Consider the following 14,907-nt stretch of genomic DNA (forward strand, 5'->3'; position numbering starts at 1 on the left):
GCGCGGTGGCTCACGCTTGTAATCCCAGCACTTTGGGAGGCCGAGGCGGGCGGATCACGAGGTTAGGAGATCGAGACCACGGTGAAAGCCCATCTCTACTAAAAATACAAAAAATTAGCCGGACGTGGTGGCGGGCGCCTGTAGTCCCAGCTACTCGGAGAGGCTGAGGCAGGAGAATGGCGTCAACCCGGGAGGCGGAGCTTGCAGTGAGCCGAGATTGCGCCACTGCACTCCAGCCTGGGCGACAGAGCGAGACTCCGTCTCAAAAAAAAAAAAAAAAAAAAAAGAAGCCCATGTTGCCCTTTGCTTTGAAAGACAAGATAATATGTTGGAAGAAACACTAGGTTGAATCTCCAGAGACCTAATTACACTTTCACTTTTCATCTCAGCAACTCGGAGATCAAGGCATGTAGGATTTCAGCTGTGGAACTAGAGGACTGAGATGAAAGAGTTAAACATATTCTCCTCTAAGGTCCCTTCTAACCTGATCATGCTGTAGCCTTGGAATATGTTGTTCTCTTACAGACTAAACCACAGATACAGTCATGTTCTCCATGCTTGGACCTCAGGGCTGAGAGGGCTTAGTATATGTTTACAATTGTAATCACTGGAAAGGTTACAGCGCATGGATATCTTGGAATTAAATAAGCACATGGCTACTTACACTAAAAAGTTTCTGTTTCATTAAGTACAAATTCTTGATTAGAATACAAGGAGGCAGTTCCCCCCACCTTTGCAATTCTATAGCCTAAAGGATTAAGCTAAAATGATCATCTTTATTATTAAGCAACCAAAGGAAAATGTTCCCATGTGGAAATGTGTGATTTCTTCAAGAAAACATACTTGCAACAGGATTGTAAATGAGAGAGAAAACCCACTGATTGATATATTTCTGCAATAAATATTACCATTCATTTCAAGACCCACCCATTTAATAAACCTTTTATGTATAAGACACTTACATTTATAGATTAAATATTTATACTTAGACTTTTTTAGTGTTTTAGAAGAATAATCAAAAGGTAGAAAATATACATGATTTGTTAAATGTAACAAGCTGGCATCCTAGTTCTACATTTGAAAAAATAAAATAAGCTCAATTTGGGATCTGTAATCAATGTGTTCATCAAAATGCTACAAGAATAAATTGTATGGATAAAGATGATTGGCATATCACACACCATAATCCTCTCTCAGAGATTCACACTTAGCACTAACGTCCTCTGAGTCAATTTATTTAACTTAAAAAAAACTTTATTAGACACAATTTGCTACCATAAAAGCCACCCATTTAAATAGTTTCTAGTATATTCACGCACTGTCGTGTCACCACAATCCATTTTACGTCATTTTCATCACCCCAAAGAGAAACCCTATAAACATTAGCTGTGACTCCCTATTTCCCCCAAAGCCTAGGGACTCCCTCACCATCCTTAGGCTACCTCAAATTTTTCTTGTTTTGTAAATTTGCATATTTTGGACATTTTATATAAATTGAATCATACCACATGTGGTTCCTCTCATTTAGCATAATGTTTTCCAGGATCATCAATGTTGTGGCATGTATCAGTCCTTCATTCCTTTTTATTGTCAAGTAATATTACATTGTAAGAATATACTACATTTTATTTATACATTATCAGTGATGATGGACATTTGTGTTTTTTCCACTTTTTGGCTATTATGAATAACATCGCTATGAATATTCCTGCAGAAGTTCTTTGTGGACATATACTTTCATTACTCTTGGTTATATATCTAGGAGTGGAATGGCTGGATCATACGGTAACCCTAGGTTTAACAGTTTGAGGAAATGCTAAGCTATTTTCCAAAGAGACTGCACCATTTTACATTCCAGCCAGCAATGAATGAAGCCTTCCATTTCTTTATATCCTTCTCAACACTTGTCATTGTCTTTTTTTATTGTAGTCATCATAGTGAGTGTAAAGTGGTATTTCAACATGGTTTTAACTTGCAGTTCCCTAATAGGGGATAATGATGCTCTGTATCATTTAATGTGCTTATTGGCCATTTACATACCTTCTTTGTAGAAATGTCTATTCATGTGTACTGCCCATATACTAAATTGGGTTATTTATCTTTTTATTATTTAGTTGTAGGTCTATATATACTTAATGTACAAGTCTCTTATCAGACGTATGATTGGCAAGTGGTTTTTTCCAATTCTGTAGGTAGTCTTTCACTTTTGATGGTGTCATTTGGTGCACAAAGGCTTTTTATTTTGATGAAGTTCAATTTATCATTTTTTTTGTCACTTGTGCTTTGGTGTCATATCTAAGAAATGATTGCCTAAACCAAGGTCTGTCTCTCTCTCTCTCTCTTTCTTTCTTTCCTTCCTTCTCTCTTCTTTCCTCGTCTCTTTTTTTTTTTTTTTTTTTGGAGTTTCGTTCTTGTTGTCCAGGCAGGAGTGCAATGGCACAATCTTGGCTCACTGCAACCTCCGCCTCCCGGGTTCAAGCAATTCTTCTGCCTCAGCCTCCCGAGTAGCTGAGATTACAGGCATGCACCACCGTGCCCAGCCATGTTTTTTATATTTTTAGTAGAGACAGGGTTTCCCCATGTTGGACAGGCTGGTCTCGAACTCCTGATCTCAGGCGATCCACTTGCTTTGGCCTCCCAAAGTGCTGGGATTACAGGCATCAGTCACCGTGCTCGGCCTCTTTCTGATTTAAAAACATAAAGCTGAGGCATGGAGTAATATCTGTTCCATGAGTGAGGTGGCAACTTAAGCTAGCATTGAATTTAGTAATAACATTTCTAACAACTACTGAAAGCTTTCCTTATGAGGTTGGTAAAATTATTACTGTCACTTTACCAATGAGTAAACTGAAGTTTAGAGAGGGCATATAACTTGTCCAAAGACACAGAGCTAATCAGTAGCAGAGCTAGCAAGACTCAGGGGTGTCTGATTCTAGCTGCTGTTTGCCTTCCAAGAGAGAGGCTTGAGCAATAAATTATGTAGGTTTAGTTTAGTGGCTCAATTCCTTAGGTCTATTTCTGTTGTTTCCCTTATCCTGATTGTATTATTTCTTCTTCATTTCCTTTGCCTTGAAAAACTTCATGGGAATTGGACTCTGGTGATTCTGTTATATCTCTGTTCTTTTCAGTGTGTTGAAACTTCTGGGCATGGGTAATTGTGGTGATAGCTTGATATCTGTTAATACCCACAGATCATGAGATGACACCTAAAAGCACTAGAAACACAAGCTATTCTAGAATACCTGGTTCATTTCAAACCATTTTAATGTATTCTTTAATCTAAGATCTATTAGTCTGATCCTGGTTTTGCTTATCTTAGGAATTGGCTACACATTTAGGGATGCTCTAATTTTAAAAAGATGAATCTGAGAAAATGTAACCTGAAAGAATAGTCTGTTAAATTACTATGTTTCCTGGATTAACATAGTTTATACCTGTGCCCTCCAGGAGCTGCTAAGAGTCTACCATCATCCCCAGGTGGATGTCCCAAAATGGCTGCCACAAGAAAGTACCACAAACTGGGTGGCTTAAAGCAAAGGAAATTTATTTGCTCGTAGTTCTGGAGGCCAGAAGCCTAAGCTCAAAACGTTGCCAGGGCCATGCTCCCTCTGATGTCTAGAGGGGAGGATCCTTCTTGCCTCTTTCAGTTCTGGTAGCTCCAGGTATCCCTCAGCTGGTAGATGTGTCCCTCCTATCTCTTCACAGGACATTCTCCGTGTGTCTGTCTTTACATTGTCTTCCCTCCTTTTATAAGGACACCAGTCGTATTGGATCAAGGGCCTACCCTACTCCAGTGTGACCTCATATTAACTTGGTTACATTTGCCAAGACCTTATTTCCAAATAAGATCACATTCACATGTACTGGGGGTTAGGACTTTAATATATTTTCGGGGGAAACGATGCGACCCATAACACCATATCTGTATTCGTTTTAGGGCTGAAGTGTGATTGTTTCAGACCAATGCCTCAGAGAAATGTGGAGGTGGGTGGAATCATTCTACTAAAAATTAGTGTTTTAGCATTTAGAACATATGTTCTTTGCACCACTTCTTTCAAAAAATTTATTTACATATTCATGAGGATGTGGATATTCTCATATTGAAGGTCTCTACAAGATGATGTTATGTCAACAAGTGCAGTATGATATGACAACAGTAATACTGCAATGTGGTGAAAGTACCAACAACTGACAAAATCCACAGACTAGCTGCAACAGTCAGAGATTGATTGATGTTTGAAGCCCAGCTTTCAGCAGCAGCTGCTTCACTGAGATTTGGTTTTAGTGACTCAGCACTGCAGCTGCCATTTTTCTCTGAGCCAGACAAATCCTGACATGGACAACGTACTCTTATAGGAAGTATAAATTCAGCTAATTATGACTGTCATTGGCCTAAATATGAGACTTGTAGTCATTCTCAGATTAAAGGAAGGAGATAATTTTGACACTTAATGTAAATATTAAATTTATTTATTTATTTATTTTAGAGACGGGTTTTTCTCTATCACCAGGCTGGAGTGCAGTGATGCGCGATCATAGCTCACTGTAACCTCAAACTCCTGGGCTCAAGCAATCCTTCTGCTTCATCCTCCGAGTGTAGCTGGGACTGCAGGTGTGTGCCACCATGTCCAGATAATTTTTCTATTTTTTGTAGAGGTAAAGTCTCACTATGTTGCAGGATGGGCTCAAGCAATCCTCCTACCTCGGCCTCCCAAGTGCTGGGATTACGGATATGAGCCACTGTTCCTGGTCTGACATTAAATATATTTTCGACAAGTTTTTTTTGTTGTTGTTTATTTTTGTTTTGTTTATTGCCTTCTTGCCTTTAAATTTAATTTAATGTAATGCCTTAAAGTGAAGCATATCTAAATAATTCATCTTCTAAAGGCAAATATGTAATATATAATTGTGATGTTTAGAATTTAGTATGCCTAGTAAACACCCCTTTAGGGAAAAATAAACCTTTGTAAAAAGAATATCAATACATTTTTAAATTCAAATTTGGACTTTAGTGACATCAACAATGTTTACATTTAGCTATTAGTCTTCCTTGGACTAGAGTGAATGGCAGCCATGAAGTACATAGTCTGTACAGCCTAATACAGTGAACTTCTATAAATGCTTCTCCAGTTCTAGAAAGATCATGAATTAGAAAAATTAAGCTTGTTTTTGTTCTTGTTGACTCATATACCTGGGTTAAAAAAAGTTTCAAAATGACAGCAATGACAAAAAGAAATAAGGTTAGTCTGCATTGCTTAGTAAAGATAAGTAGGAAAACCGGAAGTGAACCTTTCAACCTTTGTCTATTGTTGAGCAAAATACGAAACCTTAATTTGGCCAGTTTATTTTGAGAGATTGTCTTGCAGATAATGCTTAAGAGTCACTCTTCAAAGGGCCCTTTAAAATGGATTTATTGCAAAATTTTATTTCAAATTATTTTCTTAGTCTAAAATTCAAAACTAACAATCTGCATCTTCTTTAGATAAAAACATCTAAATCTGCAGCATGTTAAATAGTTAGCAAAGAAATATTCCTCTGAATAAGATCCTTCTAATGCATTTATCTGCTGTATGTGCTTTTTCTAGGATATAGGAGAATGAAATAGCAATGACAATGTTAGGACAATGTAGACTCGGGAGAGAGACCTTCAGCTCAAAAAATAATGAGATCAAAATCACACAGGAATTCACACAGTGTTAGTTTTGAAAGGAAACAGACGTCAGGGAAAGGAAAAAAGAAAGTTGGTTGTAAAGTCAGTTTTTAATGAAAAAAACTGAAAATGCATTTGAAATTTTCATAGATATTTTCTGGTCCTATGCATATAATTGGTTATTTAGAGGTAATTTGGTTTTTGATGAAGCTGAGTTTATCCTCCACCCCTTAACCTGACACCTCAGTAAAGGAATGGCTTGTGACCTTGTGCTAGTCATTTAACATTCTAAAGCACAGTTTTTCCTTCGGTTCAAAGAATAGTCGTAATAGCAACTTCTGTTTATTAAGCACTTACTGTGTGTTAGGAATTACACTAAGTACTTTTCAGACATTGTCTCATTTAATCTTCATAACATCCTGTGAGGTGGAAGTTTTATTTCCACAGTACAAATAAGGAAATGTGAGCCGAGTTTGCCCAAGTCGTATAGCTATTATGTTCTAGAGCCAGTCTGTCTCCAAAGCTCATGTGCGTAGCATTATACTGTCTTTAATGTTAGTCTTTTCCAGCCTTAGCCACCCATGACCAAACCTTTATGACCATCTGACTTCCTTTGCCCAGTGCGCTCACCATCGACACTGCCTCTCAGCCAGATTCAAGCAGGTTAACCTTGCAAAAGCCCTTAAATTTCCAACAGGTTACCTATGCAGAAGAAGAAACTAAAGTTCAAAGGGCTTATTGCTTTGTAAGGGGTCATTTAGCTAACCAAAATCATGCCCCTTTAATAGCAGTATCTTGACTGACTCAAAAGGGCACAAAAATATAATGTCTACTTCAAAAACGTTTTTTAAAACTGGGGATATGTGCTAGTTTTTTTGTTTTGTTTTGTTTTGTTTTGTTTTGTTTTTGTACTTCTCTTCCACCTTTCCCCTCTGTGTCTCTAGGAGTCTATCAAGTCACTTTCTGGTGGATACGCAATATGACAACACATCTCTTAGTAGTCTTGAGCTGCCCTCATGGGTGCATTTGTGTGTGCTTTTTGAAACAGAACAGACTCCTTTGAGCAGGTTACTGATCTTATCAAGGTAGGGGTTGAACATCTGGTATTAATCTATAATGCTAAGAGGGTATCTTATAGAAACCATTTTGAAAAAATATGGGATATATCAAAAGTGACCTCTAAAGTAGAATTCATCAACTTTACTTTCAGACAAAGTCTGAAAAGTATATTTCTTTTTGTTGCTCCTGTGAATCGACTTAGTCAACCACTACTACTAGTATTAAGTCAGTATGGCAGGCACACCTGGATTCATGACTTGACCTTGCTTGGCACTAGTTCAATTATAACCTCACGCTTCCCTAGGCATCCAATGGTACTAATATTTTTTTTCTGACGGCTTTTGAGAGGATTCAGTGAGAGAATGTTTAAAGCATCTGGAAAGTCATGGACACTCCACAATTGTTTGCTCCCTTTCCTCCCAGTGAGTTGGTATGTTCCTTTTTATATTTAACATAGTTTTCATTGGCTTTCTTCTGTGAGCACAAATGTTTATAGATGCCGGATGGAAATATGCGTCTATGTATGTAACAATACTGGGGTTAGACTTAACTTTTTTCAATTTATTTTATAATTAACATCAAAATTAACTGTGATGCCTAACAATTTCCTCTTTAACCTCAGATATACCTATTAAAATGTTGTAAGTCGGCCAGGCGCGGTGGCTCACGCCTGTAATCCCAGCACTTTGGGAGGCCGAGGAGATCGAGACCATCCTGCCTAACACGGTGAAACCCCGTCACTACCAAAAATACGAAAAATTAGCCGGGCTTGGTGGCGGACGCCTGTAGTCCCAGCTACTCGGGAGGCTGAGGCAGGAGGATGGCGTGAACCTGGGAGGCGGAGCTTGCAGTGAGCCGAGATGATGCCACTGCCCTCCAGCCTGGGGGACAAAGCAAGACTCTGTCACAAAAAAAATAAAAATAAAAATAAAAATAAAAGTTGTAAGTGATATGAAAGATAACGTAAAGCTTATGAACTTTTTTGTTGGTGTTTGAGGATTATAATAGCGGTAAGAAGGTAATATAAGCTAAGAAGCTTAATAGTTACTAAAAAAAATTAAAAGTTACTTCTTTTATTGAGGCTTTGCAAGCAAACATTAAGAAGCACTGAATAGTTTACAAAAAAAAATGTGAATCTGCTGTTTCGGTGCTGTGATTTTTATGTGGCACATGGTAAAAAAGTAAAGAGAAGCTCTTTCCAGGTTGATCTGAGTGGCTTTCAGGTTATATTTCAATGCCAAGAATTCTAGAACCACACAGGCCACACCTGAAAAGATATACAGACAGTTAGGAGTGAAGCAATGGCAATTTTGCGTGTCGAATGCTGTGTCATGAAATGCAACCCCCACCCTCTACCCTGCTTCCACTTAACATATACACACTCTTCTCTTACTCCAACTCAAAATAAGAAAAAAAGGTTTCTTTCCCCTCAAGCTAATTTCTTGGTGTACAGCAACCTTTGTTCAGGTATTCTGCAACCATATGTAAAGGAAAGGTCATTTTAGAGCAGGTTTTCACACTCTGATCTACTTGGAGAAGTGAAAAGTATTGTCTGGTCATTAAGTAAAAAAATGACAGGGTTTAGAATCCCAAAATGTGTGCCAGTATTAAGAATTTAAAAGAATACTGTATATAGGATTCAAGGATAACACTAAAAACAACAATGAAAACTGTCTTCCAAACAATTGGAAAGACTGTGGATAATGCAGTCACTATATGAGGAGAAAAAGGAGATTCCTAACTGCTTTCTCTTCAAAGGAAAAGAGAGGGATATCAATTTCTCATACAAAGTGAATTAGTGTGATCGACTTTTATGAAAATGTGCTGGTAAAGAAAAATGGAATCTTTCCTGATGTCCCTTAAGCAGCTATACTACACATTCTGCAGACTAAAGCTAGAGAGAAAACAATCTTCAAAGAAAAAGTTAAATCGTGTGTTTTGTCAATATGAAGTGGACAATGGAATACAAAACAGAAATCTTCGGTCTGACTTCTCCCTAAAAAATGTCCTCCTGGTTGGATCAACCAGGCCAGGTGAGGAAGAAGAACTGTTGGAGGGCCTAGTATAATGTTGCCCGAATGTTCTGGAATGCTGATGACCTTCCAGGAATATTAGCACATCTCACAAGTGATACAGATTCCCAAACTCTTTCTTCTTATATGTAACAGTTGGTTTCTATGTTGCCAACTTTATTAACTTCAAAGCTTAATGTGAAATTTAAATCACTATATCTTCCAATGAAACAATAAAAATTGAGGAGGAGGATTTGTTTCAATTTGCCATTTCTGCTTACAGACATCAGCCCCTGGCTGGGTGCGTTGGCTCACTCCTGTTATCCCAAAACTTTGGGAGACCAAGGTGGGAGGATTGCTTAAGGCCAAGAGTTTGAGACCAGCCTGGAAAATATAGTGAGACCCCATCCCTATTTAAAAAACAAAACAAAAACAATCAGCCTCCTAGAAAGAATGTGTGAGTAGCAAGGCACTTATGCCTCATTTTCCTTTCATTCTTGTCACCTCTTTTCTTCCTCTACTATGAGAATTTAAAAAGGACAGAATGACATAGGTACCTGTTGGGTGTTTTTTTTTTTCTCTTGGAATTCTGGAAATTTAAACTAAAGAAATTCTTGAGATCTGGCTTGTTCAGAACTGTAATTAATGCCTTTCTATTTCAAGAAATAATTGCTTTAGTTTTTCTTGGGAGCTTTAAATGGATTTAAGATATTTAGCCCACATTAGATTCCCTTTAAATTTGTTTGTCAGCTTGAATCAAGGTTAATTCTATTATTCCATGATTTTAATCATTAACCCTTTCCTATGTAGGATAATAACATCCTTTTTTTTTTTAACCTTTGCTGATTACTGCTGCTCTCTTCTGCCTTCTGTGAGAATACCCCATCATTTAGCTTTTGGCATTCTCTGATCTTAGTCTTAGATTCTATTAATTTTCACATTTTCATCTGTATATACTATACAAAATTGCTGACATTTCTATTTTCAAATTTTTCCTTTTATCTGAGTTCCAGGCCCATACTTTCAGCTCCCGCCTTGGCTATTTTCCACCATCTGAACTCCACCCATCTCCCTCTCACCTGTTATTTTGTTGGTGGTTCCACTATTGTCCTAGTTCCCTGGGCATAAAACCTTGGAATTTTTTGAGTTCATCATTCTCCCTCATTCAGTGTAGCCTATCACCACATTCCATGGATTTTTCCATTTTGTAAATGCTTTTTATGTCCATATATATTAGTTTCGGACATCAGTTTGGCAGTTATTGCAAAATCCAAAAATAACAGTGGATGAAACACAATGTAAGTTTAGTTCTATCTTATGTGTAATCCAGGCAGGTGCCATAGGGCTGGTATAGTGGCTTAACCAGGTTAAGGATGCAGGCCCCTTCTATCTAGTTGCTTTGTCATCTCCAAGGTATTGTGTTTGTCCACCTCATGAAGCATGACTTGCAACAACAGATGCAGTCCAGTTTTCAGAAAGGGCAAAAGAGGAAGGAGAGACCACAATCCCTTCTCTTTCAGTATGTAACCTGGAAGTGGAATATATCACTTCTGCACCTAGCCATAGTTAATGGAGAAATCCAGTTGCATGACCTAGCAGCATGGAAGTCTTGGTAATACTATCTGTGGCTATGTACCCAGCTAAACTTTCTATTTCTATAGAAAGGGGAAGAGGAGCAAATAGCAGCCAGCCAGCAGTATTCCCTACACTCGTCTTCCTCCAGTTTTATAGTCCTCACCCTTTGGTGGGTCCTTATTGCCCATTGCCAAGGATATTTCTAAAAACTTTTGCTGGATTTGCTATTTGCTCACTACCAATCCACCCATCACCAATTCTTTCTTATAAGGAATCACATGTTTTTGTTGTTGTTGTTGTTGTTGTTAAACCTCATCAAACCTTTGCTCAATGGCCCACAGAATGAAGTCTCTGTTTCAATATTCTTTATAATCTGGTCCTAGTATACCTGTTGCCAGCCATCTTTCAACTTTTATTATTTCATTAATTTGTTCATTTAGTATATGTATGTTGAGTACTTACTATGTGTCAGACAGAGTCATTCATTCTCTTAAGCTAGTTCGTTTGAGTTGGTGGACAGAAAACATCCTCATGAATTCACATCATTTTTAATGTCACCATGATTCATCTCTGTGATGATTGTGTTCACCACTGTAATGCTTGAGAGGTTAAATGCATCCTCTTAAGAGTAGACTTTTAAAACTAGGTCTTACAGTTGAAGTGGTTAATTTGCTTCACATAGTCAGATGATGTTCACTGGATACATTTTAACTTTCAGGTTTTTATGTATTTTAGAACCATGCCTTGCTTTTAAAAACAAAACAAAAATTTAAAAGAATACTTATTGAAGGGGCCGGGCACAGTGGCTCACTCCTGTAGTCCCAGCACTTTGGGAGGCCGAGGCGGGCGGATCACGAGGTCAGGAGATCGAGACCATCCTGGCCAACATGGTGAAACACTGTCTCTACTAAAAACACAAAAGTTAGCTGGGTGTGGTGGTGGGCACCTGCAATCCCAGCTACTCGGGAGGCTGAGGCAGGAGAATGGCTTGAACCCAGGAGGCCGAGGTTGCAGTGAGCCAAAATTGCGCCACTGCACTCCAGCCTGGTGACAGAGAAAGACTCTGTCTCAAAAAAAAAAAAAAAAAAAAACTTACTGAAGTAGCTATAACTAGATTTAGTAGCTCACTGACATTGTAAAATAGTTCAAATGAAAGCATAGGTTAGGTCTTATCTCATGTGTTACAGTTGTCCAGATGCTTATTTGTTCCCAAGCAACCTCACCTGATCCCCAGTCTTACACACTGAAGTGTAAAAGCCTTTACCGGAACATGCCTTTGACTGGACTTCGTCCTCCAAACTACATTTCCTTCTCCTTCTACAGTCCTTGGTGTTTTGAGGCAGAAGTTTACATAATGTAACTAACCTGACATGATTTTTATATTTACAATTCATTTTTCAGAGAAGTCACTGAACCAGGTGAGATACATGAGGCTAAGTTACACAAGTTCAGGATTATATCTGTACTTAAAACTTTGATATTTTGTTCATCATAGATCTTTGCATAAATTTCTATTTTTAAAATATATGGCATTTACATGTTATTTATCTTGATTTCTGAGCTTTTGGGCACCCCCTGAAATTTTGTGCTTCAGACCTGATAGATTCTTCTCCTTTATGCATGTTATTTGCATGTTAACATGGCTGGCTGCTTGAGTAATTAAAACTCAAGTTAGAAAATCTATATTTGGAAGAAAAAATAAGTATTTATTGTTTTACCAAACCCTAGTATCAAAAATTACCTTAAATCCTGTTAGTTAATGGTTTAAGTATTTATATTTACAACTGAGGTCAGCTTGGGACATGCAGAGAAATCAGTTCCTGCAAGCAAGTACTGATTGTCCATCAAAAAAAAGGATGGACAAGCACCAAGATTAATATTTTTAGCTACGTTATTATATCTTTCTTGAAAAGGTTGCTCTTGTTCCATCTCCAGCCTGGTAGCCTCATCTCTAGTTTTCCCTGAGGAGGAGAAGAGTAGGGAAGGGAGTGAGTAGAGCATCAGACCTTGAAGCCCGAGGTACCCAGAGTAGTTCTGCTTGTATCCATCTTGAATGTAGGCCTTCTGCTAAGGGGTTCATTTAAAAAGAAAATATTCCTCATCTAAAAATAATAGTTTGAAAATGATTGAACTAAATGACATTCAAGATCTCTGCTAATTCTGAATGTGCATGCGTTTCTACTGTGATAAATTTCTGCTGATTCACCCATACTTTGATCTGCTCCCTTTATAAAGGGTATCAATACACCTTGATGAGTCCACTGGCTTTTTGGCTGTTGGTATGTCTTAGCTTCCATGTATATCACCAAGTTTTCTCTTGATTTAGTTGTAGTTTCAGGAGAAAGAATGAAGAAAGAATCAGACCTTTTGTGGTAGAAACATCATGCAAATTCTGCATCGTATACTGAAGATCATGAAAAACATATTAGAACATCTAATTATATCTATTTATATTTTATTTTTAATGTCTGTTAATGTATTTAACATATATAATACTAATGTAGCAAATAAGTTATATTAGACTATTAGGATAGTAATACTTATAATTTATAGTATAAATATTCATATATAGGAGATATGTACACACAAAAATTATTTTTGTATTTGTTAGGGGCATGCTACTGTTGTTGAAATCTTCCCAAGAATTACTGCACTTTCATTAGTAAAATATCTGATAACTGATACTTTAAAGGATGAGTAGAGACTCTCACAGTCTCTTAACCTTTAGTATTTTTGTGTTAAGCATATCTTCATTAAATCTGAATTTTTATGTACATTAGTAATAAAAAATGTGGATGAAATATTTTCAAAGTCCACCACATAGGTATATTTGTATGTAAAATAAACTGGAAAGAAGTGGAGAGGGAAAAACAACTATTTCACTCTTTTTTTTATTTTGGTTGTGTTGCAATAGACAGGGATAGGTGGATTTCTGCAAAATAAAAAAAATTAATCATGGAAAGGTTATAAAATTATAGAGATATTTTAAACATGCATTTTTAAAATGCAAATAGCAATGTTTACTTTTATCTAACAGTCTTTAGATTCCTATTTATAGTTTCTACTAGATCTTTGCCAAGAGCTGTGTCCAAATGGTTGAAAATATTAAGACTACAAAATTTTTTTTTCTTAATCATGTCTTTTAGGGGTGTATATTTACATTACATTATATAAGTTTTGAAGTTTACAAATTTTTATCTTTTTGCTACTTACTGTATCATCATTTCTTCATTTATTTCTCACGTCCTCTTCTCAGTTCCTTTTATTTGGTCTGGACATACAGGACTCATTGAAGGAAAAAGTCCCAGACAAAGAGTGAGAGGAAGAGCAAAGATCATTTGAGAAACTGAGTATGAGAACAAGGTTAAAATGATGTCTGCTTTTAATTTTAAAATTCTTCCAAGGTGATAAAATATGCATTCAGGCAGCTCCAAGTCTGAAAAACACCTAATGCACCTTGACATTCAACAGGTATTTATTGCACTCCTCCTACCATCTGTGAAACACTGTGCTGGGGACAAGACAAATGAGTCATAGTCCATGCCCTCAAAAGGCTTAAAAAAATGTGTTTGCAGCAGGAAGGCAGGCACTAAACCGAAATGTGTAATGCCTGTGATAAGCACAAAGACAGATATATACCAGAGTGTTTTAGAGCACATAGGAAGGAACCTGCCTAGACTAAGGAAGGCATAGAAGGCTCTGGAAAGGGTTGCCCAAGTTGACCCAGAATAGATGAAGAGGATATACTAGCAAGGGGATGGGGAAGAGATGGAGGGCAAAGAAACTCAACCACAGGGGTGACAGAAATAAAGCACAGGATTCTACTGGTGGAGTGTGACTGTGGAGCTTTAGGATTGGCGCAGATTGGGCATGGGTGAAAAGGAAGGAAAAGTGGAGTGGTGCTAGTTCTTGGAGGGCACCATGTGAAGGGATTTGGACTTGATATTGTAGGTGATAGGCAGACTAATAAGGGTTAATTGTAGAATGATCATGACTATATTTACTTTGAAATAATTCTACCTGACACCTGTGTAAAGAATGGATTTGCAGGAAGCAAGAATGCATACAAGAAAATCATTAGGACGTTGTTGCCACAGTCCAGGAAGAGTGAGTGGTAGGCTGAACTAAGGCAGTGAGAGTGTGGTGAAGGGAATTTGCAAAGTGCCTTATTGCTATGAGTGGCTAATGTGCATACCGATGGTTCATACTCCCATTATTTTTCACCCTTCTTATGCCAGATGCTAAGTCCTGAAATATAAGGCCCATTCTGTGAATAGGAATTACATATAGGTAGTTTACTTTGATTTCCAAGAGCAAGATGGTTCAATTCCTTTGACATGATCCTTATGTGGGTACTGGGAATATTGGTACAATGCCTTATAATACTTATGGAGGGTGCAGAAGATTCTCTACAATTATATTCTCAAAGTCTGATGTGTTTCTACAAACTTCCAAAGGTGGTATCATGCCAAATATTGTCCTACAATCATTTTTATGTAGCTACAAATATTTCCTGTAATGATCAGTTGTTTTTACATGATGATTTCTCAACCTGACAACGATCCTTAACAGCATCCATGCAGCAATCATCCACTGGATTTTGTAGCTGAT

General features: G+C 37.5%; 1 protein-coding gene across 10 annotated transcripts in view; it reads left to right on the top strand.

Annotated features, from left to right (window-relative positions):
* Positions 1–14,907, top strand: part of PKIB (cAMP-dependent protein kinase inhibitor beta) — a 230,635-nt gene that overhangs the window by 163,507 nt on the left and 52,221 nt on the right. For 3 of the 10 annotated variants that reach the window (XM_058435535.1, XM_032157999.2, XM_032158009.2), the window contains exon 3: positions 3,938–3,984. The exons of 6 other annotated variants lie outside the window; for them this stretch is intronic. In XM_058435535.1, coding sequence (XP_058291518.1) covers positions 3,977–3,984 — 8 coding nt within the window. In that variant the 5' untranslated portion in view covers positions 3,938–3,976. Of the gene's footprint in view, positions 1–3,937; positions 3,985–14,907 lie in introns of those variants that run through there. One more of the 10 variants, XM_058435536.1, reaches the window with a different exon arrangement.

This window comes from Hylobates moloch, unplaced genomic scaffold (genome assembly GCF_009828535.3).
Source record: "Hylobates moloch isolate HMO894 unplaced genomic scaffold, HMol_V3 SCAFFOLD_2, whole genome shotgun sequence".
NCBI classification, from domain to species: Eukaryota; Metazoa; Chordata; class Mammalia; order Primates; family Hylobatidae; genus Hylobates; species Hylobates moloch.